The sequence below is a fragment of the Leucopleurus acutus genome (assembly GCF_964270905.1).
Source record: "Leucopleurus acutus genome assembly, chromosome: 14".
Taxonomy (NCBI): Eukaryota; Metazoa; Chordata; class Mammalia; order Artiodactyla; family Delphinidae; genus Leucopleurus; species Leucopleurus acutus.
Genome location: NC_139156.1, coordinates 79,828,877 through 79,855,142, shown reverse-complemented (window position 1 = coordinate 79,855,142; position 26,266 = coordinate 79,828,877). Strand labels below are relative to the sequence as shown.

Sequence of the window (26,266 nt, the reverse complement as noted above, 5' to 3'; positions counted from 1 at the left end):
TGTGCTACGCCCAAAAGACAGGATTTTCAAAATAATCACCAATAACTCAGTGTCCCCCAGTTCTCCTACTTAAGTAATAAGATGCGTGTATAACAGATCTGCCTACCTCAGATCAGGCCCCTGGTTTACCGCCACTCCTCCCTCCTGGATACAGGCCCAGCTCAGCAAGGTTTGTGGGAGGGGGCACCGGCTATATACCACGAGGTTAAGTCCCAAGGAAATGCAGGGGTATTCCTTCTCTTTGTTGAACTTTATACCTTGTGACTTCATTACCATACTTTTTCAGCAAATGTTTCCTTTAAACACAATTTTTTTTTTTTTTTTTTTTTGCGGTACGCAGGCCTCTCACTGTTGTGGCCTCTCCCGTTGCGGAGCATGGGCTCCGGACGCGCAGGTTCAGCGGCCGTGGCTCACGGGCCCAGCCGCTCCGCGGCATGTGGGATCTTCCCGGACCGGGGCACGAACCCGCGTCCCCTGCATCGGCAGGCGGACTCTCAACCACTGCGCCACCAGGGAAGCCCTAAACACGATTTTTTAAAAATATTGTTTCATTCTACTGAGTGATGTTAAGAATCACAAGTTTTGGGTTTCCCTGGTGGCACAGTGGTTAAGAATCCACCTGCCAATTCAAGGGACACGGATTTGAGCCCTGGTCCAGGAAGATCCCACATGCTGCAGAGCAACTAAGCCTGTGCCCCACAACTACTGAGCCTGCGCTCTAGAGCCCACGAGCCACAACTACTGAAGCCCATGTGCCATAACTATTGAGCCTGTGCTCTAGAGCCCACGAGCCACAACTACTGAAGCCCGTGTGCCATAACTACTGAGCCTGCGCTCTAGAGCCCACGAGCCACAACTACTGAAGCCCGTGTGCCGTAACTACTGAGCCTGCGCTCTAGAGCCTGCAAGCCACAACTACTGAAGCCTGCACGCCTAGAGCCCGCGCTCCGCAACAAGAGAAGCCACCGCAGTGAGAAGCCCACACATCACAAGAGTAGCCCCTGCTCGCCGCAACTAGAGAAATCCCGTGCACAGCAATGAAGACCCAATGCAGCCAAAATTTAATAAATAAAAATAAATAAATTTATATTAAAAAAAGAAGAATCACAAGTTTTCCTGGGAGAATATTTTTCAAATTAAAAATAGAAGTAAAAGTAAAAATCTGCTTTATAGCCAATTTACCAAGAAATTTAATAACCAGTCTAATCACCAATTAAGAATAAAAAATCAGAGCAACAGTTGATACAGAATCCCTGTTGGTTAGTTATTAGGTTGATGAAATAAAATTAAAACCCAGAACTCCACTTATCCTAAGTGCAAGAGGAAGAAAGAAAAATGAGTGGCTATTATATACCAAACCTCAAAACTTTACTTCTTAGGGATTATGATTTGACCTTAGATCAATCAGTATTCCCACTTTAATTATTCACTTTGTCTAGATACAATCAGTATTAAGGTTACGTCACTTTCTTTAAATTTACTCACTTTTAAATTTAGTCTCATCCCAAGTAATTCTTAAAATAACTCTCTGAAGTGTTAATTATTTCCAACATATGGTAAAATAATACATAACCACTAAAATTCTAAATGTTCACCCTACATCTAAAATCATCTCTCATACCATCAGCAGTATTAACATGGTGACTGATCTGCCTACACCTTGAAACAAATGATTCAAAGGTACTATTGCAATGTGAATAACTGAAAAAGTGTCCATGTTTCACAATATGTAAAAAAATCCTGAAATTCAGTACATGGATTTACCACAATTTTATTACCAGAAGTCAGTGGGGAAAACAAAGAAAAGCCTTCGGATAGCTACTTCTGTTTTTTCTGTTTCTTAGTTCGTGCACTTTTCTTCTGTCCTTTCTTTCTCTTCTTCATGAGAACAGCTTTTTCTCCGATAAACAAAGTTTTAGAATGTTGTGCATTTTTTGAAGAAAAATTAGGTCCCTGCTTAGGTTTACTGACATTCTTCAAACTAGGATTTGAATTTTGTTTTAATTTTTCTTTATGGACAGAACGCATGACTCTGAGTTTTCTTCCCATCAGTTCAGAGTTATTTAATTTCAGAGCAAGATGAACAGCATCTGTATTCTGCAATAAAAAACAAAATATTAAATTTTCACCAGAAACTCATGTGCAAAGAAACAAGTAAAATGGTGACTTTTCTGGATTAGAACAACTTTCAAGCTTGCATATAGAAACCCGTCTCATTTCCACAGCCAAGAAGTCCAATCCAAAGTACTGAACTACAAGCAGCTGTTCTTGTAGTTTTAATCATGCTCCCTCTCATGAGTTTCTCCCCAGGAAGCACTCAAGCTGCCCTGTCAAATAATCAGATAAGTCACAATCCAAGAGGCTTCATTTTTCTCAATGTAAATTCAATTAACAAGGTCAGTCCTATAGTGTCTTTTAAACCAATAAGCCTCCTCTTCACAAGGCTCTTCCTGAAAAAGCCCTGCTGTATTAGTTGATTTGAGAACAGAGAACTCTCTATTACAGTCCTTGAGATGGATCAGTCAGACTAGATGCCTTGTAGGGTTCCCTTTAGGCCCAAAATTCTATTATTCTTTTATTCTAATAGAGAGCCACTAAATGCTAACCACCCTGAATATTCATGACATGTCTGTTAAAGGACTTTACAAACTTATCAATAGTCAGAAGACAGAGCAGAGAAACAGTGAGATAACTACATCACAGTCATGATGGCAGGCTGTGACCACGTTTCTTCAAAGCCGCCTGGTCATACGTACTAAGAGCCTTAAAGATGGTCAGATGTCTTGACCTGTTTAGTGGTAACCCATTGGGAAGCTTTCCTAAAGAAGTAATCCAAAAATGGAGGCAAACATTTGAAGGAAAAAACATAACCACTCTGATCTCATTATTACAGAGAAAAAGAGAGAACACTGCAAACATGCAACATTTGGCACACACTAGGGAAAAGACAGTATACACGCTCAGTGGAACATACTTACACGACAGAAAACAACATAAAGCAGCTTGCAGAATCTTATGTTCACAAATATTAAGTTTGACCATAAAAAAGGCGGCGCAGATAAAAAAAAGGAAGTACATGGATGGGCTGTTGTGAAGGGAAGGCCACATGTGTATTCCAATAATTTTAGGCATGAGACACTGGCTAATATTTAGTGAACTAAATATAACCAATTTTGTACAGAGACTAACGTTCTCTTCTACCTGAGTGAACGATCAGTTCTTCTCTCCATTTTACAGAAGGTGGAGATTCAGAGATTTAATACCTTTAGTATCCAGTATCTAAAACATTATTTAACAACATTAATGTGGAGAAATAACTAGAACATCTCCTGGTTGGATGCAATTATACGAACAGGAGTCTATTATACTGTGGCGGGTTATGAATGTAGTTTTCTTAAGGTGGAATTTTGAGGATGACAGTGAGAGTTACGTCTGAAGGATGGGGCAGCAGTGACAGCCTCTCCAGGCACACTTCAAGGACAGTGAGGATACATCAGCCTCCCTACCTCAAAGAGCACGTAGCCAAAGCCTCTGCTGGCTCCTGTAACTTGATCCCGCACGATCCTTACAGCCACAGTGTTCCCACAGTCCAGAAAGTGTTTCTCAACCGCAGATTCTTCAGCTTCTAAAAACAGATTCAACCCCAGTGGAAGTGAGGGCTTGGAATCGCCTTAGGAAGCTGGAGATGTTTCATAATACACCAAGGGTACGCACAGCCTCAAGGTAACCAGTCAAGTTACACCCCGCGCTTCTTAAAGGTAGTCTTAAAGCGAAACGTTATGTTACCAACTCAGATGTTATTTGCATTACTTCAGTGATAAACAGGTACTTTATTTGTTTAAACAAACTTACTGTATGGGAGATTCCCCACAAATACAGATCTCTTGTCCCTCTGAAACACAAAGAGGGTTAATAAAAATCACTCATGGAGCAGAAAACAGAAGTCACCCTAAAGTCTACCCTTGTCCTCACCCCACACACCTGACGGGGCTCCATCTCCTGATTTCCCCGCCCTCTGGGCCCGTTTGATTCCCTTTCTTCCGCCTTCCCCACCGGAGTGTGAGCGAGCCCCAGAGCGGGGAGTGCTTCTGTTCACAGCTGGCACTGACCCACGGCAGTGCTCAAGGAAGGCCTGCTCTATTGGGGGTGGGCAAACTTTTTCTGGAAAGGGCCAGAAAGCGAATATTTTAGGCTTTGTGGGCCACGTGGTCTCTGCAGTACCTACCTGCCTGGTTGGGTGACAGTAAAACTTTATTAACAGAAACGGGCCGCAAACAGATTGGGCCCTCAAGCCAGTTTGCGGACCCCGTGCCAGGTCCACAATCAAAGCCAGGGCTGTCAGCCAGGCCTCTGTCATTTCTCAACAAGTCACCCTGACGCCGACCGTAATGCACTCTGTTTCTGCGGTGAGTTCTTGCAACTCACGCTTCATCCGTTTCAAGAGACCTTGAGGAACAGCTTTGGACAAAACCCAGACTCCTCCCCATGGCAGGCCAGGGTCTTCATGATTGGCCTCCACCTATTTCTCCAACAGCTACTCTTATCCCGCCCCTCGTCACACGCCAGCCACTACTAACTGCATCGGGCTCTGCCATTCCCTCAGCAAATTAGGTTTTGGTCCCCACCATTCATACTGTTCAAAATTTTTTTGCCTGGATAACAGACTCATCTTGCAAGACTGATAGAACACCTGTTCTCCTGGAAACCCTCCTTTGTCCCTTCTTGCTGGCAACCCCCCAAATCAAGTGCTCCATTCCTGAGCTGACAAAGCATCCTGGGCATTTATGACAGTATTTATCATAAAATCGTCTGCTCATCTTTATCTTTATCCTGTGAACGCCTAGAGAACTGAGTCTGTATCTCAGCACTGAATGCCTGACACAGAGGACGGACTCAAAAACTGTTTAATGACTGATTTAACTTTAGACCTCAGTCTATAAAATAAGGTGCTGGCCCCGATGCTCTCTAATGTAACTTCTGGCCTCTCTCTTTAGGACTACTGGATCTAACGTACGGGTGGGAACCACTTTCTTGAAGCTGATGCTGACTTAGAGGGCATTAGCTGAGACCACAGAGGGCAAAGGCTGTCTCTGTGCTTCCCGCATGCTCCCTGCTGACCCCACTGCTCTCCCAGCACAAGCTCAGAAGAACTACTCACAGATGAGGTCTCAGATGCAAGATCCACTCTAACACGAAATCCATCTGCAATTTGGGCCCCATTTCTGGTATAAATACGAAGGGAAAATTGTTGTTAAAAACAAGTGCTGAGTTACTGGGATATTTGCTGTGAAGTGAAACCAAAGAATAAAGCATGGACTCATACACACTTAAATTACAATAATTCTGTCCAAACCTCAAAGAGATGAAATTACCTTTCCAGTGCTTTTGTAGCAGCACTCTCGTCCTTAAACACAACATAAGCGTTAATATTTTTCTGATCAGGATGAATTTTACGTCTACACCAAAAAAAAAACAAAGAAAAGAAAAAAAAGACAATGTAAAATTTGTTAATCTCAAAGTCACTGAAATAAATATAGCTTGTTTTCCACTCTCAACACATATGACAAGAATTTCTGGGGGGAGTTTCATCTCTTTTAATAAATATTTAGTAATAACTCAAAAAAATAACACACAACTTACACAGATATGGGCTGATACATGTGACTCAGGCCTCCTTACTAGTCATCACTGTGAGAGACCAGCAAGCGCCCCCGGGCAACCCACCACACTACAACTACTGGGCTGGCCACACAGTTCGTTCGAGTGACACCTTACGGGAAAACTCGAATGAACTTTTTGGCTAACCCAGCATCACCTTAGCTGCAGCTCTGTATCTAAGGCACACACAGATGGGAAAGACAACGTGCTTTTTCCTTTTTACTGTAAAATAAAAACTACACAGACGTGTACAGCTTAGGGAATTATTATAGGAACCACTTCCCTGCGTGTCTATGTGGTTTTATCACCCAAGTGTCTACTCCTAGACATACTTTGGTCTTGTCCAGTTTTCAACTTGAAAAGTCTTCTGACTCCTGTTTAAACTACAGGATTCCCCATTTATCTCTCCATCTTTTAGTGTGACCTATAGAATTTCCCTGGAAAAACCTGGCCAGCCAATAGCAACCACGAGGCCCCTCTGATTTTAAGATGCATTTTGATTTTAAAAATGTTAAGGTATGGGAAATGTCGCTTTAGAATTGATGAAATATGATACTTATGATTTACAATAGAATTTTTAGGTGCAAAACTTTCTTATTCTCTTCAAACACTATGCCTGATTAAACGTCCTTGAAATTTCTCATGACACATTTTAAGTTATTTTGCAATTCTTATCCTTGACTCTACAATTTATGTTGAGGCTTGAAGACGAACATCTGACAAATTTATATGTTATTACAGACATAAAAAAACAATAAAACATGATGTTTTATCCAAATACAAACATCTATGAGGTTAAGAAATGATCTCTATTTTAACCAAAATGGAAGAGAATTTATGACTACTCCCTTTCTCTAATTATAAACTTACTTTATTGCTGCCAACTTTTTGGACAAAATTCCCTCTGCTGGAATCTTTTAAGAGAAAAAAAAAAGTATTAAAGAAGAATTATTGTTTAAAATATTATTTCAAAATAATTATATTTTAATTAATTGAATTCTAAATATCTAAGTCTGATATGATGTGATTAAAAACATTCTAAGGAAATAATGAATCAGAAACAACTGTCCTAGTGTTGTATGAACAGGACCTGGTGGCTGAGGACAAACATTTCCAATGATAGTGCCACATTCAGATTTCACAGGCAGTGACTCTCAAACCAGGCGGAAGTTACAAAGGACTTGAAGGGATCTCTGGTCGTGAGGGGGCAATGATGTTGAAGACACGTGAAGAGTGTTAAGGAAAATCGTTTTATAAAATCAGCATGGAAAAAAGGGACACTTCTAAATTAATACAGTGTATGCTATATGATTTTAAATATATCATTTGATAAATAATATAAGAAGATACTACTTCAGTATCTGTAATTGGACAAATAAGGGAATCTCCTTTATATTCAGAGTCATGTTACTGTCAGTCACATAAGGGTCATACCTAAGAGTGAAGGGGGCAGGTAGGGAAAACTTTACAGAGAGGTGGAAATTCAAGTCAGCAACTGTGACTGTCAGCAATGTGTGCCAAATACCACCAGGTACAGAGAACACAAAGGTAAAAGGATACAGACTGCAAGTTCACAAGTCCAGGGGTGTCTATAAATGCCAACCCCATTTAGGGCAGTTACTATAAATCTCTGGAAGAGTTTTTTCTTTTAGTCATTCAATAGTTTATACAGTAAAACTAAGAAACTTGAACTATTTCTTCTCAGTCTGTTCTGCTCAAACTAACATATGGTCAAACTCTCAAAATGTAGACGGGAAAACAGTATGACACATGAGAAATGCCCACGTGAATAACTGACATGGGAATGCTGGTCATCAAAACACATCTATTGGATGCCTTCTAGGAGCTCTCAAGGACCTGTGTTCTGTTATTAAAGATACGAATGAATAAATATAAGGCAATAAAGTACAAAAAGAATATATATACAGTGAAATACTACTCAGCCATAAAAAAGAAGGAAATCTTGCCATTTGAGACAACATGGATAGATGCTGAGGGTATTATGCTAAGTGAACTAAGTCAACGACAGATGCTGTATGATGTCACTTATATGTGCAATCAAAAAAACACAACAGGGAATTCCCTGGCGGTCCAGTGGTTAGGACTCTGAGCTCTCACCGCCGAGGGCCTGGGTTCAATCCCTGGTCGGGGAACTAAGATCCCGCAAGCAGTGCAGCCGAAAACAAACAAAACAAAACTCAGAGATACGGAGAACAGACTGGCGGTTACCAGAGGAGAAAGGGGTTGAAAGTGAGTGAAATGGGTGAAGGGGGTCAACTGCATGGTAAACAAAGACTGAACTGTTATGTTGAACACCTGAAACTAACATAATGTTATATACCAATCTGACATCAATTAAAAAAAGAAAAAAATGAACTGAGCAAAAGGACAAGGGTGGGAAAGCCCAAGCACATGATTGGCAACGAGGGCAGCTCCCGGGTTGCAGGACAGTCCCATGTAGAAGAACGCAGGGCCCCAGGGCCACCCTGTGCAGGCTGTCAGGCAAAGAACCAAGGACACTGACAGCGAGAAAAATGAAGAGCTTTTAGGGAACGCCATACATATTTGATGTGCACCAGGTGCAGGTGCTAGTGACCAAGGAGGAGCCACACAAACAGGGTGTTTGTAGTCACAGCTCAGTCTGGTGGGACAGGAGCTCTAACAATGACAGAGCGGTGTCATAAGGACTATAGTGAAGCACAGGGTGCTGCAGGGCGCACAGCAGGGTCACCTGACTTACCAGTAATCCAGGGACAAGGAAGAATCAGGGCAGGCCCCCCCAAAGGGAACTCCAGGCCAAGGCAGGGGTGGTGGTGTGTATAATATTCACGCGAGGGGAGGTGGAGGGGAGGAATTCTGGGCAGGAGGTCCAGGAGGAAGTACTTTAGGAAGATTAAGCTGACGGTGGTGCGATGCATGCATCTGAGGCAGACTGAAAGCAGGACCCGTAAAAGGCCTCTGCAACTCTTCTGGCAAGAGCTGTGAACACTAAGGTGGAACAATGGAAAAAGAAAGAAAGAACTCCTTTTGGGAAGAAACCACAGCTGAAAAACAGCAGGTGGCATAGGCTGGGGTGGGGGACTGACGGAGGTAAAGCACAGACTGCTGAAAACGGGCAGGACACCCAAGTGGATGTGTCAGGCAAGGATCTGATATGAGGAAACAGGACTCAGAAGGGCAGACAAAATACACACATGATAAGCGTGAGGAACAAACACCATGATAGGAATTATGGAGACTGCACCAAAACCTTGGGAAATGTCTCCATTCAGAGAAGTGGGCGGTTTTGCCCGCTGGGGACATCTGGCAATGTCTGGGAATATATTTGGCTGTTACAACTGGGGTGGGGAGGATGCTACCAGCACCTAGCAGGTGGAGGCCAGGGGTCCTGCATCGCACAAGGCAGCCTCCAACAACTAAGAGCTAACCAGCAGCAAATGTCAATAGTATCAAGGCTGAGAAACCCCATTTTAGACAATCACGTTGAGAAAACGCAGTTGGAAACAAGGAACAAACATCTCCTACACTATACTAATACATATTAATTACATTAAAAAACATATGAGTGATGCTTATTCATGCTCCAAGGAACATGGCTATAACTGGTCTACAGAGTGCTCAGCTGGTGAAATCAGATACCATTTATTTCCATAAAGTTTTAACATTAAATTGATTAAAACATACTTTATCTTTCTATGTCAGACCATAAGTACTGCTCTGCAGCGTCATGCAAACCCCTCATATGAACACCTGTGATTCCAGAAATGCTACTCAACAGGTGTGAACGTTTCCACCTACTCAATTAACACACAAACAAATGTCACCCATCTACCCTCCAAAGTACACTTAGTAAGGACAGCATTTTATATTTGAACTCATTAAATTAGCTAACAAAGTCCAAGAGTCAGCAATCGATACTAGTGTGATTCTTCTCAGGGGCTAGATTTGAGCCTGTCGGTTCTAAAGGTTAAAGTCAAGGGCTCCTCCAACTCACTAAAACCGACATACGAATAAGTCGGATTTAAATGCAAAACATTTTAAGATTATGCAATTTTAAGGGGGCGGAACACATACCAGAGAACGAAATCGTACAGATTCTATCTGTCCGTACTCTTTAAAAAATGACTTCAGCTTCTAAAATAAAAAAAAAAACATATATATATACACACATATATAAATATATATTTCAGTCCACTTTCAGAACATCAAATAAATACCACAAAAAAGAATTAAGTAAAACGGTCTGATAATCTTTTCCTGCCATGTTTTCAGAATATTTCAGGAAAAGTAGGTAACTATTCAGTTAGAAGACAAAAAACTTTTACTGAAACTTATATAAAAAGAAAACACAATTCAAGTTCATGTTAGTATCTATAAGGTACACAACATTTTTTCTTTCAATCTTTTATAATCTTTACTACAGGTAAACTAAGATTATATATTCCATAAATTCTCTCATCTTTTCACACTGGCTTATTTAAACCAGAAATGGATTTTAAGGATCCTTTATGTCACCATGGGAAATTCCCCAACTGTCTGGAATTAAGACCATCAGATTGAAGAAAAGTCTTAGGATGAATTTTATACATTATTCTTATGACTGGCTCCGGATGTGAAGAAGGTATATGTTTTACAGCTTGCACAATAATTTCTATAAGCAATTTTAATCCAAAAATAACTTATTAAATGTGTAAAGCACCACAAACACTCCCTTCCCTTGAGGAAGGTAAGTAACCAAAACTACCCTAGAAAGTCAAATGGGTTACGTTCTACAAAATAATCACACATCAAATGCTAGGGGACAAAAGGGCAAGGGGGAAAGGGAAAAACCAGGAAGTAACTTTCTAGTACTGTTTTGTTTTTAAGAAAGTAGAATTGAAATTGTTCTTCAAAAGATAAGCAGGATTTTAACCGAAGGGATTGCCACCAGGGTGACTATCACATAAACACACAGAAAGTAAAGGGCATGTCTTGGTTTAGTGAACCCCACATAACGGAAGAAACTTAGGATGTATGCATTCATTTACACGACAAATATTCAACAAGCCTCTACTACACACCAGGCACTGTTTCAAGTGCTAAGGGACAGAGCAGTGAAGAAAAGAGATAAACATCCCTGCACATATGGCGCTTCCGTTCTAGTGGCATATAAGAGAAGATAGAGCTGGAGGAAAAAACCAGATAGGAGACCACTGCAATATTTCAGACAAGACTTGCAAAAGCCTGAATTAGGGCAGTGACTTCGGGAATGGAAAGGAGCAGGTGGATACTGGAATCAATCTATAGAATGATATATGTAGTCATTTATAATGAAGTTATATATTAATGATTTATTTAATAAAGTGACAGTAAACAAAATCACGAATTATTAATTTCTCTGCATGTTAACAATATACAGACTACACACTCACCTTCTTATTACAGGTGACAGGCAAATTCCCAACAAACACAGTTCTCTCATTCTTTAATCTCTCTTCTTGGTTGGTTTGAATTTTCTTTCTTTGATTTACAGCTGTGTGATCTACATCATCAAGTACTTCTTTATCGGCAATTTTAACACCAGATTGAGAATTTTTCCTTTTCTTCCCTTGTTTCTGGTGAATTTCTTCTTCTAAATCAGCACTTGCTAAAGCATTTTCTCTTTTTAAGTCAAAAAAAAAAAAAAGTCATGGAAGTCAGGTCTCGTATTTGACAAAGCACATTGATTAGAAAAATTTCCCATCTACTTCTGGCCCTCCTATATATCAACTTACCATTCACAAATACATCTACATTTAAACAGCATTATCAAAAAGTGACGGGTATCTTTAGGAAACTCAAGAGTTAGAAAAAGTTAAGGTCAATTTCTGAAGATCGGTTAAAACTGCCAGGTAATAAACAGAGCAACAAAAGTTCATGTAAACAGAAGCTGGCTCAAGTAAAGCTTTGGGGATTTAGCTGACACTCTACCAATGCCTAATTCCATTCTCTGCTCTAGAATTCCAGGGTTACTGCAGCACTCCCAGGGGGTCTATGAAGGTTAATATGCCGGCAAAGTACTTAGCTTTGTAAAAGCAATCTGGCGAAGAGGAGAAATCAGATTTCCTACTGCAGTATTTCAAGGACTGCTTGTCAAAAGCAAATTCCCCCAATATTGTGAAGTACTGGTGCACTTGGGTAAAGAGAAAATGGAAATGGTCCAAAAAGAGAAATGGAACAGGAACTTAGGAGTGAGGGGAGAGAATGGGTAGTAGGAGTCATAAAACTCATTCATTCATTCATTCAATAAATATTTACTACTCAGTTCTAGCCTCTGGGGATACAAAGATAAAAGAGACTATTAGAGGCCTTTCAGTAGTCCAGTCTCTGGAGCAACAGGCAAGGTTCACCATAAATGGTTAATGTGTATAATACATGGTGTAGAAACATAAAAGAAACAAGAAAGGCTCTCAGAGGAGGAAAGGCAGTGTATAGCACATGGTCAGTCCTCAGTAAATGTTGACCGTTTCATCCCTCCACTAGACCACAAGCTCCAGTAAGGAGAGGGTCAATGTCTAGTTTTTTGTTCACTATGGTATATAAAATACCTAGTAGGAGTGAAAGGAAATGAGACAGTATGTCAAGGAGGACCATGCCTGTTATGCAAAAGTGCTTAGATTTTTATCCCACAGAGGATGGGGAGCCCCTGAAGACTTTGAAAGTGCCTAAAAGAGATCATTTGGGCAGCAGAGCAGAAGACAATTATGAAAGGGACAAGGCTGGATAAGGGAGACCAGTAAGGAGACAGTTACAACTGCAGGCATCTCAGAAGACAACAGACCCACCAGGGCAAGGGAGAAGGTGGAAAGGGGAAGCAGATTAAAAGAGATAATTAAAAGACAGCATCATTAGGACTTTGCAAATGATTAGATACGCAGGGAAAAGAAAGAGTCTAAGTTGACTCCCAAGTCACAGGCTCGGGCAACAGGAAGGCTGATGGTACCACTCATGCAGAGGAACAGGTTTGATGAGGATAATATGCTCGGTTTGAAGCATCCTGAATTTGAGGTGTATATGAATATAGAGCTTGAGATGCCAGTAGACAAACAGATATACAGGTTTATAGATCAAGAAAGAGCGATGAGAATTGTGGAGCCACGAGGACCGGGAGATTGCCCAGAATGAAGGGTGTGAAAAAAGTCATGAGAAGATGACCAAGAACAGAATCCCGAGGGAAATCAACATTTAAGGAACAGTCAGAAGGAAAGTGCCCACAATACCACTGAGAAGGAGCAGAAAGACAAGAGGAGGAAGAGAAGAGACTGCTATCAAAGACTCCAACAGCTTCGAGAAGGAAAGCAACCACGTGACATGTAAAAGCAAGGACTCAGACAAAGGCTGTACTGCCTACTAAATATGGCACCTACCTAGGTCAGGATGGCTTCCCTGAGCACTGTTTCAGAAGTATGGTCATATCACATAAAAATGAACACAACAAACAAACAAACAGAGTGCAAGTTCATGGAAAAGAAAACAGATCAAGAAAAGAAGAGAGCGCAAGTATAAACATCTTTTTCTAAAAGCTTGGCAATGAAGGGAAGGTTTGAGGGGATGGAGCAAACAGGGACACATGACTGCAGATGGGGTTTTGCTAGATGTCTTTTTTTAAGATGAGACTCTTGAGAGGACAGATCAAAGATACAGATATATATATATATATATATATATATATATATATATATATATATATATATCTGATGACATAAACCCTAAGGACGCAGAAGAGGTATGTGCTATATATAAACAGCACAGGTGACTGAATTAATCTTGGACAAGGAGGAAGACACCCTTCTCTGAAAGGGGAAGAAATTAAAGATGTGCACAGTTACAAGCAGTAGGAGAACCAGAAGTAGTAGCTCACAACTGTTAGCAATTAAAAAAAATAACTCTCAGAGGAATTCCCTGGCGGTCCAGTGGTTAGGATTTCAGGCTTTCACTGCTGGGGGCCCAGGTTCAATCCCTGGTCAGCGAACTAAGATCCCGCAAGCTCCCTGGGGCAGCCCCCCCCCCCAAAAAAAGTTATCAGATTAGGTAACAAGATCACCTGCCAAGAGAGAACAGAGAGATAAAGGGCATGAAGAGAGTGGCCTGACAGGCTGAGGAAAGTTAATGAGGAACCTATAATGGTACTGCTATATGGATCTCAATTCAAATAAACCGTTTTTTTAAAAAAATTAAACTAATGGGGGAAATTTGATCTCTGACTGAATAAGTTTAAGAAAAGAAAACTCATCTTTTCCATACGTGCTTAAATATTTATAGATGAAACCTAAGTCTTAGGTTTGCTTCCAAATAATGAGGGGAAAATGAATAGGGTAAAGATGAAACAAGATTTGCCAAATATTAATAACTGCTGATGCTGGGTACTTGGGGTTCCTTATCCTTTTCAACTTTTGAAAATGTATGGGACTTTCCATAATAAAAATTTTAAAATTATAACTATGAAGTGAGAAAAGAAATTAAGATGAACATTGCTGGTATAAGAATGTCAATTTCTTTACCATCTAATTTCTGTAACATCAACTAGGAGAGAAATTTTACCAACCTGTTTGCCAACTTTCGGTCTGCATCAGAAAGTTTCTTCTTCAGTTTCATTTTTTTGGCAGGTTCTTGCAAAAGCGGTCTTTGGATTTGGGATGAACTTTCTTCCTCCTCATCCCGTTTCCTTTTTTTGGTGGTTTCCTTTTAAAAGTTTGAAGTTACGTTTCAGACCTAATCCTTCTTAATAATTTAGTGGTCTTTCTAAAGTAGCATCTTTTCTCTCTCACTGATATGTCCAGTAATGAAAGGTTACTTAAAATTGATCCTTATCTGCCCCACTTTAGAAAGCATGCCCTGCAAGGTAGGTTGCTTGCTTCTAAAGTTGTTCTAATGGGCCATTCGGGGTATAACGCAGTGACTTACTTCAGGAACAGGCACATACACGGGTTGAAGCTGAGGCTCCAAAGAGCCGAAGAGGGAAGCCAGCCGACCCGTGCTGCCTCTGGAGGGCCGCTTGCCGCTGAATAAACTACTGGCGACTTGTCCAACCTCATAGTCTCCTGCCAGATTCCCACAAGCGCCGTCCTCCGGGTTCTCTCTAGACACAGACATCAGAGACTCAGCGACACGACGCCACGCCCCACCCCTAGCGCCCCGAGGTCCCGAACGCATACTCCGGCCCAGGCAGACGAGCCACGCGCCACTCACCCCTCCCGCGCACTCCTCTTTTTCTTCCGTTTGTTCTTCTCTTCCAGGGCCATTCTTATCCGAGGCCTCCGAGAGGGCGGGAGCACATGAGCCCGCACTTCCGGGTCCCGGCCACTCCGTTCTCGGAGCCACGCCCCTTCCGCCCCGAGAGTCTCTGCGGACGCCCGGGGGGCGGAGACAGCGGGCGAAGGAGTCGGGTCCAGGCTTCCGGACCAGTTTGTACCTCTGTCTGAGACCTAGTCTTGGGAGGGAAGTTTTCCGAGGGTAGTTGAGGCCTTAAGTACGAATAAGAATCAGCCAGGCTGGTACTGGGGTGTCAGTCCAAGCAAAGGGAAAACACTTAGGAAAACCCCTGAGTTGTCGAAGAGGAAGGAGGGAGGTTTGTTGGGAAATTAAGTTACAGGGATGTATGTCACACGGTATTAACAACTGGTGAATCGGTTGAAGGATACATGGGACTCCCTTTGTACTGCTCTTGCAACTTTTCTGAAATTTGACATTATTTTAAAATAAAGTTAAAAACAAATAGAGACCACAGCTCTAAGCTGCTCTGCTCTATTCTACCAAGAAAAGGGGCTCTTGGCTCTCAAAACTATGCTGTCTTCTTGGCCTACCTTCCCAAAGTCCGCTTTTTTCCACCACCTCTTTATTCCTTCACCTTTTGTCATTCCTTCTTATTCTTGTTATTCCTTCCCCCACAATCGCCCCCCTCTTTACCCCTCATTTTCACCTGCAAAACTGTACCCATCCTTCAAGGCCCAGCCCACTTAGGACAATTTCCCAGCTATTTACAGTAGAGATATAACAGTCTCTCTAAATGTAAATGGTTGTCTTATTCAGCCTGTGCTCTGTATCCCCATTCACCGTACCTAGTAAATATGTGGTAAATTGACATTTAAGCAATAAAAAATATTAGATTATCATTAGATAAATCACTGAACCAGTAGTTTTGGTGGTAAAATCAAACTTGACTTTGAATCTATGGGAACAGATTTGCTAATTTTGGAGAGCTGCTTAATAGAAGTCACTGGGAATATATGTGATCTTTTTTACAGTCCACATCAGATAATGTGATGGAAAAACAATATTCAACTGCTTGGCACTGGTTTTGATTTGAGTCCCTTATTTTGGCATGTGGTATCACACAAAGATGAGAAAAACTCAACTGTCCATATTTGCAACTCTAGCATCTCCATCTATCCTATACCATCCAATGATGACATTCTACTCATTTTTCTATCAGCATGTCTTCCAATCAGATTCCTTCCTCACTCTCCCTAGCATATTCCAAGAATCACTTCCTCTCTGGAACACCGCAATGTCATTGAATCTGGCCTTTCTCCACTCTAGACTACCTACACATTCCATTTCCAGATGAATCTCAGTTAAATGCTAAGGTTTGCCATCTCCTCTATGTCACCATCACATCAGTCATCACATTCCTTGCGTGCTCATACACTGCCCTCTTTAAACTCTAATGCCCATACAATTTAGTGCTTAATTTTATGATCTCTTATATATCTATTACTTCCACAACTAAACCATGAACTATTCCTCCGGGGGATTTACATCTTATACATACAAAACCCATCATATGACGTTAGACAAAAATCCGTAAATAGCAGGTTAAAATTAGACGAAAGGTGAAGAAATGGACTCACAAAGAATGAAAGGCAGCACACACTTCTAGAGGAAAAGGTGATAAGTATGAAAGAGACTGTGGTTGGAGATAGTTAAAAAATGATTCCCACTGTTCTTAAGAACTGCTTTCCAACCATTTAGAGATCACTAACCCCTTTGAAGAGTTTCTTAAACTTATTGGGGCTCTTTTCATTAAAAAAAATACAAATACATTTTGTAAAAAATGTTAGGGGTTTCTGGAATCTGGTCCACCATCCCCAACCGTCCCAGGTTATTAAAATTAACAAGACCTCACCCTCAGGTTATTTCAGTAGGAATAAAAAAAAGGTTTTGGAGAACACTGTAAAAAAATGTACCATCTTAATTTTATCAGAGATTGTAAACTAGTTTGATAAAATGTTGTTTAGGGGACCAGGGAAAGACTTAAGTCAAATTCTAGTAATGCCATGAAATTCTCAAACTCTCCGGAGAAGCTGGGAGGAAGCGAGAAATAGGCAGAAAAGCCCAAGGGTATAAACCTCAACTCCAACAAAGTTTGGAATCACTCTCCTTTAGAGCACCGTTTCTGTAACCCAACAAGTAGGTGATATTGCGAGTTCCTTGAAAAAAAGGGTTTCATGATCAGGTAAGTCTAAAATCAGTAAGTTAAATGAAAAAACTTCCTTAAAAAAACTTCTTAAAGTTTTTAACATGCGAGCACTGAAACTCTAAGAAGGGGATGTGCTACATATAGCATTTCCAAAATATGTTTGGTAATAAATTCCCAGAGCATTTCCAGCGAGCATATTCTAGGACCTCATTTTGAGAAGCACTGTTCTACAGATTTTAAAACTCATCCTTTAAACGTTAAACTGATTTCTGTGAAAATAAAGGGTCGTCACAAAGGTGCATCAAAAATACACATTTGGGCTTTTTAGGCCTTCAAAAAGTTTCCTTTTTGTTTTAAAGAAAAAATTTTCTCTTGGTGGGAAGTTCATTAAATTGGGCAGAAAACCTAATTATTGATTTTAAAGGTTTGGAGTGATGCAGTGGTTCTCAACCCAGATGAGTATTATAATCACTGGCCACCTTTAAAAAAAGACCAGCATCCAGGTACCATCCCAGACCAATTAAATATGACTGAGGGTGGGGCTGGAGTATTGATGAGTGTTTTAACAATACCCAGATGATTCCAAAGTGCAATGGGGTAGAGTGCACTGAAAGTTTAAGAGAGCCACAAAGGTCCAATTACATTAAAAGACCAAAAATAAAAATTAAAAAAGAGAAAAGAAATAAAAGGGGAAAAAAAAGCCGCTAGTAATGGTTTCAAGCATTAAAGAAAAAAAATCTTGGTTTTCTTCTTTAGACAAACCTCCAAGTCAGAAGTATTCATCTTCAGACTCAAGCTAGTATGCAAAGATATAAGAATGCTTAACAAATCCTGTACATAAATCTGGTTAATGGACTTTTAATTCCTATAGGCAGAATATTCCCTTTTTTGGATGTCAATTTTACCCTTTCTGATAATACATGCTGGAGATACATGTTTCAGTCAGGCATCAGAGACAGAAATGAACTAAAATTACTTAATCTTTTAGAAACAAAATCAAGGATTCACAAACTATGGCATTTTATTTCAGAGCCTTTGCTTACATTTGTACAATATATTACATAATTCTTCATTGTTTGCAGATCCTAATATATACTTTATAGCTTTTATTCTATAAGCTTTTCTTCAATGTTTTGCTGTCAACAAATCTTTACAGTCCTGTACAAATCTGAATAACTTGAAACCATTTTCAACAAAATTAGTTACTGTAAGCACACACTGCAAGACTGAAAATGCTTTTCTTAGAAAAGTTGAATGTAAAGGATTCTGACACGTTAGCATCTACAACAAAACGCTTCGAAATTCTCACGTCGTATTGCCAGAAAACAAATAAAACATGCCAGCCCCGTCCAAAAAAAGTACACAGAACTACAATTAAAACAGTAAAACAGTCTGTACAGTAAAGTACTGTGTATTAACAGTGCCAGGTATTAAATAGCTTGAATGAACACATCCGCAATATACAAATGTCTTACAAAGGTGTAGAATTAAATACAAGTGCCAAACAGAACAGAGATTGGAACCATACAACATAAAGTCAATACAGGTGAAAACAATTTTGCGTTCATTTTGGATTTTATACAAGGCATTTAATTTTTATAGGCCTACCACCCCGATTAGCTATTTATACTTAAAATAACAGCCATCCTTTTGAGACAGTTCATAGCAACAGCCTTGAACCATACCGATAAAGTTTACTTGCTCCTGAAGTCCTCTTGTTGTAGCTCATAATAAAATAAGCAATACAAATGAATTATCTGTATTTAAGGAAAAAGAAACATTTACAAGAAAACACAAAAATATAACTGTTATAATTCATTATGAATAAATATACACTTTGAACTGGCTAAGTACAATCTTTACACATTGTTTAAGATTTAATAGTTTATTAGCCATTTTCTTTTTTCACACAATGTATTATATCAAAATTAAAAAAAAATACTGATTTATAGAAAAATGGCAAAGTACAGTAGTTCCATTCCAATTTGAAGGGGCGTGAAAAGCCACTGCAAGACCTTTTAGCCTAATTCAAACCTGTAAACATGTTCAGTCTTTTTTAAAGAGAATCTTTAATATTTGGTTATCAGGATTGATGTCTAATATCCTGTTAACTGCAGGTTCTGAATTTATTACATGTGCTTGAGTTATACAATTAAAGCCACCCTAAGGTGACTTGCTTTAAAAAACAATTAGCTTGTACAAATGAAAATAGGTTCATATTTTTTCATAAATAAATGGAAAAATATCAAATGTTCCAGCTTTAACAAAATACAAGGGAATACATATACAGTAAGTTATCTTAACATGTTGTGGCCGCCCAATGACTACGCTTACTGTATTGTCTCTACAGGCAGTGAAAAGCCTCCATTTGCCACAGTGGAAGGCCTTCAAGTTACCAGACACACAATTCCCAGACAAGTTGGAAACAATTATTGCTTGAGGAAAAGCAGTTCATTGTACTTTTTCTTCATAAAAAAAGTGCACTTAAGTGCCAAGTCAGCTTGTCAAGAAACAATTTTTAAATATAAAATAGTGCTTGTCTGATTTTTTATTTTTTGTGCCACTGTGCAGTATAAAAAAAGACGTGGCTCTCAACAGCCATTAAGTGCAAAGTGCTTTAGCAAGTCCTGCTGTCACCTGCACTCAACTGACATTCCATTCTGTGATGTGCTGGACATTGATGGTTCAGCTAATGTTAACATAACAGCAGCCGTTATGGAGCTGGACGAAGGTGAAGACGATGACGAGGATGTAGCAGCACCTAAGGCGAAGGGAAACCAACAGCTTAATAACACGCATATACAACAGTAGAAGGAAGTAAAGCACTTGTCCTCTAAACTAAAATTCTGCTGTGTTCTCCAAAATCATTTAGCTTACTGCGAGAGCAGTCAATTCTTACAAGACCATTATGTAAAGAAATGAAAACCTAGTGCATCTCAAGTAACGAGGCACTGCCAAACCACAGGAGAAGCAACGGCAAAGGACAGACCAGGGAACGCTCTTGCGTGGATCAAAGAGGAAAATGAACAGTGTTCTCAGTCTACAGAGACATGGAAATAAAACAAAAGGTAGACTTCCGTAATAATGAAACAAATGTCAAAAAGATCTTCCAATTCAACAGGAAAAATTTGTAATCCATCCCCACATCTTTTCCCCCCTCTCAATTCCTGTATGTTTCTGCTTCTGGAGTTCCTTATAAAATTAAATGGTGATGAGAAGGGAAAGCTAATTGCTTCTTAAAGTTGGGAAAAATAACTACTACCACACATCACATCATAACTACTGCATTTTCCTCCACTTGGTTTACAAAGCAAATGACACATTAGTTATTCTCCTCACAGAAATTCTCTCATTGCTATAAATCAGTGTTTGAAAACTTATTTTTTAATGAATACATGCACAAAGTAAACGAAATCGTTCAGTGCTGGGATATTAAAGTGGAAAAGCTAATCTCCCTCTCATCCAGGACCCTCCTAACCCTCCAAATTCCCCTCCCCACTGTTACCAGCTGCTTCACAATCTTTAAAACTCCACAACAGGGACTGGCAAATTATTGCCCCAGGGCCAAATCTGGCCTGCCTGTTTTTGTTAAGAAAATTTTATTGGAACACAGCTATGCCCATTTCTTTACATCTTGCCTATGGCAAATTTCATAAGGTCAAGTAGTTCTAAAGAGACTACAAGGCCCACAAAGCCCAAAATATTTACTATCTGTCTCTACAGAAAATGTCTACAACCCCAGTTCTGGAGGAATTTTTTCCGTAGAATCTAGAGATATGATATGCACATTTAAAATGAAAACACTAGTAACTTCGCTTTTAAAAACCCAAGTGGAAGCACAGTATAGAGTCTGACTCTTGGTTTTTACACTTAACAATCTGAGGAGATGATTCCTTATGAGTACATATATAGATTTACCTCTTTTTCTTTTCAAAGCTGAATAGTGTTCCACTATATTTACGAATTGTAACTAAATAATTCCTAGTCTTTTGCTGTTACCGACATCAAATGAATACTTTGAGCATTATAAATAAAAATTTAAACGTCTACTTATTTTTCACCAATGCCATATACTACTGGAGAATACAAGTTAATGATTTCTATCTGCTATTATAAATATTACCATAACAAACTTCTTTGTGACCACATATTCTTCCTTGGGACCTATTCTTAGAACTAAAAGTAGTTAGTTCTCCAAACACACAGTCAAAGAGTTTCCCAAGATAACTGTGCCTGTGATAAAGGCTACTTCGTTGTAGTATGCTTTGCTTTATTGCCCTTCAAAGATACTGTGTTTTTTAACAAATTGAAGGTTTGTGGCAACCCTGAATCCAGAAGTCTATTGCAGCATTTTTTCCAACAGTATTTGTTCACTTTGTGTCTCTGTGTCACATTCTGGTAATTCTCACAGTATTTCAAACTTTTTCATTATTATTATGTTATATTTGTTATGGTGATCTGTGAGCACAGATCTTTGATGTTACTACTGTAATTGCTTTGGGATGCCATGAACCATGACCAAATAAGACAGTGAACTTATTTGACTGTTGAAATGACAACAAAGGATTTCGAATATTACATAAATTTAGTTAATGGAGCAGCAGCAGGGTGTGAGAGCACTGACTCAAATCCGGAAAGAAGTTCCACTGTGGGTAAAATGCCTTCAAACAGCATTGGAGAGAAATCGTTTATGGAAGGAAGAGTCACTTGATGCAGCAAACTTCCTTGTTGTCTTATTGTAAGAAACTGCCACGGCCACCCCAGGCTTCAGCAACCACCACCCGGATCAGTCAGCAGCATCAACATCGAGGCAGGACCCTCCACCAGTAAAAAGATCACAATGACGGCTCAGATCATGGTTAGCATTTTTAACAATAAAGTATTTTTAACTGAGGTACGTACATCGTACGTACGTACGTACGTAATAGTACGTACGTACTATTGCTACTGCACACTTAACAGACTACAGTATAGTGTAATCATAACTTTCATATGCATTGGGAAGCCAAAAAATTCATGTGACTCATTTTATTGTGATATTTGCTTTATTGTGGTATTCTAGAAAAGAACCCGCAACATCTCTGAGGTAGACCTGAGCTTTGTTTCGGCAGTCCCAGAAAACTAAGACAACGCCCTTCCCTCAGATTTTAACTTCTCTCACTTCCTCTGGTCATTCGGGTCTCAAAGAAAATGTCCCAGCCATTGGTAATCTAATGCAACCCACCCAATCACTGCCTTAACATTGCCCTAGTCTCTTCACAGTCTGAAATATTAGTTTTGGCGGAAAAGCAGACTGTAAGCTCTGTGAAAGTGAATATTATGGTTTGAGATAACTGTTTCTTTTGATAAATTTTCCCACTTGATAGATGAAGAAAATAAGCCAGAGGGATTAAAGAGCCTGCCTGAAGATACACAAACACAACTCACGTGAGCCCAACTGCACAGTCGCAAACTGCTTTATGTTTAAGTAAAGTAAGGTAAAAACACTTACTTTCTCTCTCTTTCTTCTTTAAACGCTTTCTCCTCCGATCAATGGAAGCTACTTCAGATTTTAATGACAGATAATGTTTTCTGATTTCTTGCAGTTTTTCTTGAAGAATTGTGATACGCTCAGCACTTGTCATATTCTCCAGGTCCGCTGTGAATTTAAAACTTTCATTAATATGCATTTGTGAACACAATTTTAATATATAAGAGAGAGAACATATAGTGTGGCTGTAGAATGAGGAAGACAGGTAAACTAAAATTAGGCTTGTAAACATTTGTTTGCCGAAGATTGTTTTTCCCTAGCCTAGAGCAATGCTCGGCACTAACACATGCATGGTATTTTTTGAATGAATGAGTGTGTAGAATTAAAGATCTTAGGACCTAAACATAGAGGTTAAAAATTCCACATTTACCAGAAAGAAAAATCCCACATTCATGTACAGTATCACCACAGTACAACATTAATTTGCATATTTTTTTGAATGTTAGGACTGCGGATAAATTTTTGTCTTTCGTCTGCTTTTTGTTCTTTTCTTAAAGTTTATCTCTTAATGCATGTCCCATCAACTTTTTTTGGTCGCAGCGCATGGCGCGTGGAACTTCCCCGGCCAGGGATGGAACCCACGCCCCCTGCAGGGGAAGCATGGGGTCTCAACCGCTGGACCGCCAGAGGAGTCCTCTCCTTTCGTTCTTTTTTAGATTCTTCTAATACTTCTATGTTGGAGGAAAGCTTTCACACGCTCTAAAGAACTTTCAGTCCCCTAAGACTCTTTCCCTGTGTGGGAAACTGCGGTAGTCTCTTTTTCACGCCTGTCACTCAGCTGCAGTGACCAGTGATTCATGGCAGACTTTGCCTCACTTATGCCTCCATCCACTCCCCACCTCAACACCAGGCTTTTACAGCAAACTGCTGACACAGCAGAAATACCTCATCAATGCTGACGTGTGCCTCAAATGCCTTACAAGTTACCTTTCAGCAATTTTCTGTTCAAATCAAGATCCAAATAAGCTACAATGCAGTGAATGGTTATTATGTCTCTCAGTCTGGTTACAGCCACTTTTCCAGAATTACTGGCGTCAAGAATTACTAGGATGCAGTTTCTGCTGCTTAACTGCTGATTTAATGTATGTCACTTACACATCTGAAAACTCCATTTGTAAACTTTGGGTAATCGATTACTAGGTTCCTTGAGGTCAGGATCCTTATCACCATTCTTTCCACATTTTCCTGGAGACTGCGTCCTAGCAGGAGATTTGGTACCATGAGCCTTCATTCCACTGGAAACAGATTTGACGGGCTGAGCCTTAGTTACACTTTCACCAGCAGAAAGTTCTTCACTATCACTACTATTTGCTGAAAAAAAAAAAAAAGAAGAAGAAGAAAAGTGTTAGTAAATAGAAAAGTACACAGTGTCACAGATTTTAGTGGACAATTTAAAGTTAACCATTTGAATTTATTACTACAGTAAACAACTTGCTTTACAGACCCTGCCTAAAAACCTGGAAAATCATTAAGTATAAACACAGCAGTATCTCAGTTAAGGAAAACAAAACCAAAAACTCTTCTTACCTGAATTGTCAATAACATATTTTTAAAAAACACTCAAACTAATCTTTCATTACACCTGGTAGACTATCAAATATACAGTAATTATTTAAATGGCTTTTAACTCTATTACGTTAATATATATAAAGTAGAATACAGCATCTTTTAAAATGACTCATAATGGAAACCTCTTAACTTTCATAATTTAAACTGTGTACAGATTGTGTACATGTCACACTTTCCTACTCCTTTGGCCACAAACAGTGATGCACAATCATCATATTTAATAAAGAATTCTTTGGGAATAAACTCTAAACTTTGTTACATACAATGATTCCTTAAGAAACTCCTACATCATAGCTTGTTGACTAAAATAAACTCAGTTTTACCCTGGTAAATATATTCAGTAATTTATTAAAAAATACAGGGCTTCCCTGGTGGCGCAGTGGTTGAGAGTCCGCCTGCCAATGCAGGGGACGCAGGTTCGTGCCCTGGTCCGGGAAGATCCCGCATGCCACGAAGTGGCTGGGCCCGTGAGCCATGGCCGCTGAGCCTGCACGTCCGGAGCCTGTGCTCCGCAGTGGGAGAGGCCACAACAGTGAGAGGCCCGCGTACCGCAAAAAAAAAAAAAAAAAAAAAATCATAAAATAAATACAAAAATAAATGCAGAAGTCTATGTAATAATTATGTTACATCTGCCATTGCTGATTAAAGCCTCAGGACTAGAATGGAAATGCTTAACACCTTGACATGTGAACAGGTTATGGGACTGGTATTTCCATAAATTACCTCTTTCTGGATGCAAAGCATTATTGTAGATTCTATGAGAGTTAATTCACTTTACTAAATTATTCTCAGAGAACTGTTTCCTCATTCTGATTTATCAAGTCGTAAGCCCAATAATTAAAATGGGAGAATATGCGGTCAACTGCTATTATCTCTCAATTATATGAATATGTTAATTGACTTGCTGACGATGAGCCCTCTTAGAGAATGTCATTTAAAAGTCTTGAAGATAAAAACATCAGAGTGTAATAAAAAACACTCTGAATATCCTATCAGTTACTCCAAATAAGTGATCAATTTGGCATCAAATTTATCGATTTTCATTTCCTGATTCTTCATTTAACCAAAAAAAAAGTATAAGCTCTAAAAGCCTGAAAAGTGTTCCAGATAGGAAAGACACACAGCAACTCCTCCCACTGTGGTGTTTTGGGAATAAAGAATCTCCACCACTCTTTTATACATACGTTTAAAGAATCCCTTCCCAGTCCCCCCACTGCTGCTCTGGAACCCCTGGCAACTCCTAGCTAAGCCACCCAAGGCTTGGGCCCACTCTGATGCAGTGGTCTGCCTCAGCTTGGCTTTCATGGCCTTGCTGAACACAGCCGCCCGGGGCCCCAAAGGATGCCATATTCACCGCCTGGAAGTCATATGGGCTCAGCAGAACCTCGGGGAACTGGCCGCATAACCCTTTTCTGCACTGAAGTGCAGCCAAGCCGGCCGATAGCAAAGTCAGGCAGTGGAGGTGGCAGGAGTCTCCTGGAAGAGCAGCAGGAGGTCAGTGTGGGACACCTGAAAAGAAATTCTTTACATATTTTCTGCTTCTTACTTTGTCTACAAAAGAGAGATAAAATGTGCAGCTCTCAGGAGAAATACAGTATATATATTCCTGTAGGTTGATAAACAGAATCATTGCTAAAGTCATTAGTTACAACATATTTAACCAGAGTATTCTTACAGCTGCTCTTAGATACACAGTCTAGGATACCGAAGATAAAGGTAGTGCACGGGAGTTACTGGATTTACAGCTCTAAAGTTATCTTGATTGTTCTCTTCCAGGCAGATTTTGCCTGGAAGAATTACAAAGCAATCAATTTCCTTGTAATAAAAATAATATATAACTCAAGCATTTCATAATATGTAATATATATAAAATGGCAAAAGAACTGTTGAACATAAAACTAACGAAGATGTTGATGTTTATATTATATTGGCTACTATTTTTTAAAAGATTACCTGATCATTCATCAGCAATCAGTACCACTGCTGAATAATAAATTGCTCAATCCTAGAATTTACCTAGGATCAAAAGACTTCTGTGTGATTTTACTGGTGGGGGAGGGGGGCGGTTGGTT

General features: G+C 39.7%; 2 protein-coding genes across 5 annotated transcripts in view; both read right to left on the bottom strand.

The window, feature by feature from the left end:
• Positions 1–1,751: 1,751 nt before the first annotated feature.
• On the bottom strand, positions 1,752–14,945 carry RBM34 (RNA binding motif protein 34). Its single transcript, XM_082853855.1, has 11 exons — positions 14,866–14,945; positions 14,581–14,755; positions 14,222–14,358; positions 11,070–11,298; positions 9,733–9,792; positions 6,529–6,572; positions 5,373–5,456; positions 5,159–5,222; positions 3,853–3,892; positions 3,507–3,625; positions 1,752–2,097 (listed from the first exon to the last, which is right to left on the bottom strand). Exons 1-11 carry the CDS (start codon positions 14,916–14,918, stop codon positions 1,819–1,821), a joined length of 1,284 nt encoding a protein of 427 aa, XP_082709981.1. The 5' UTR covers positions 14,919–14,945; the 3' UTR covers positions 1,752–1,818.
• A 3,174-nt stretch (positions 14,946–18,119) lies between these two features.
• ARID4B (AT-rich interaction domain 4B) overlaps positions 18,120–26,266 on the bottom strand; it is a 126,310-nt gene continuing 118,163 nt past the window's right edge. For all 4 annotated transcript variants that reach the window (XM_082854964.1, XM_082854966.1, XM_082854967.1 and 1 more), the window contains 3 exons: positions 23,721–23,936; positions 22,587–22,733; positions 18,120–19,856 (listed from right to left, as the gene is read on the bottom strand). In XM_082854964.1, the coding sequence (XP_082711090.1) occupies positions 19,729–19,856; positions 22,587–22,733; positions 23,721–23,936 (491 nt within the window). In that variant the 3' untranslated portion in view covers positions 18,120–19,728. The remainder of the gene's footprint in view (positions 19,857–22,586; positions 22,734–23,720; positions 23,937–26,266) is intronic.

Coding starts and splice junctions, on each gene's coding strand:
- RBM34 (XM_082853855.1), bottom strand. CDS start 14,918: ATGGCCCTGGAAGAGAAGAACAAACGGAAGAAAAAGAGGAGTGCGCGG. Junction 11,299..14,221: donor GACCGAAAGTTGGCAAACAG/GTTGGTAAAATT, acceptor TGACTTAAAAAG/AGAAAATGCTTTAGCAAGTG. Junction 5,457..6,528: donor AAAAAGTTGGCAGCAATAAA/GTAAGTTTATAA, acceptor TTTTTGGTGTAG/ACGTAAAATTCATCCTGATC.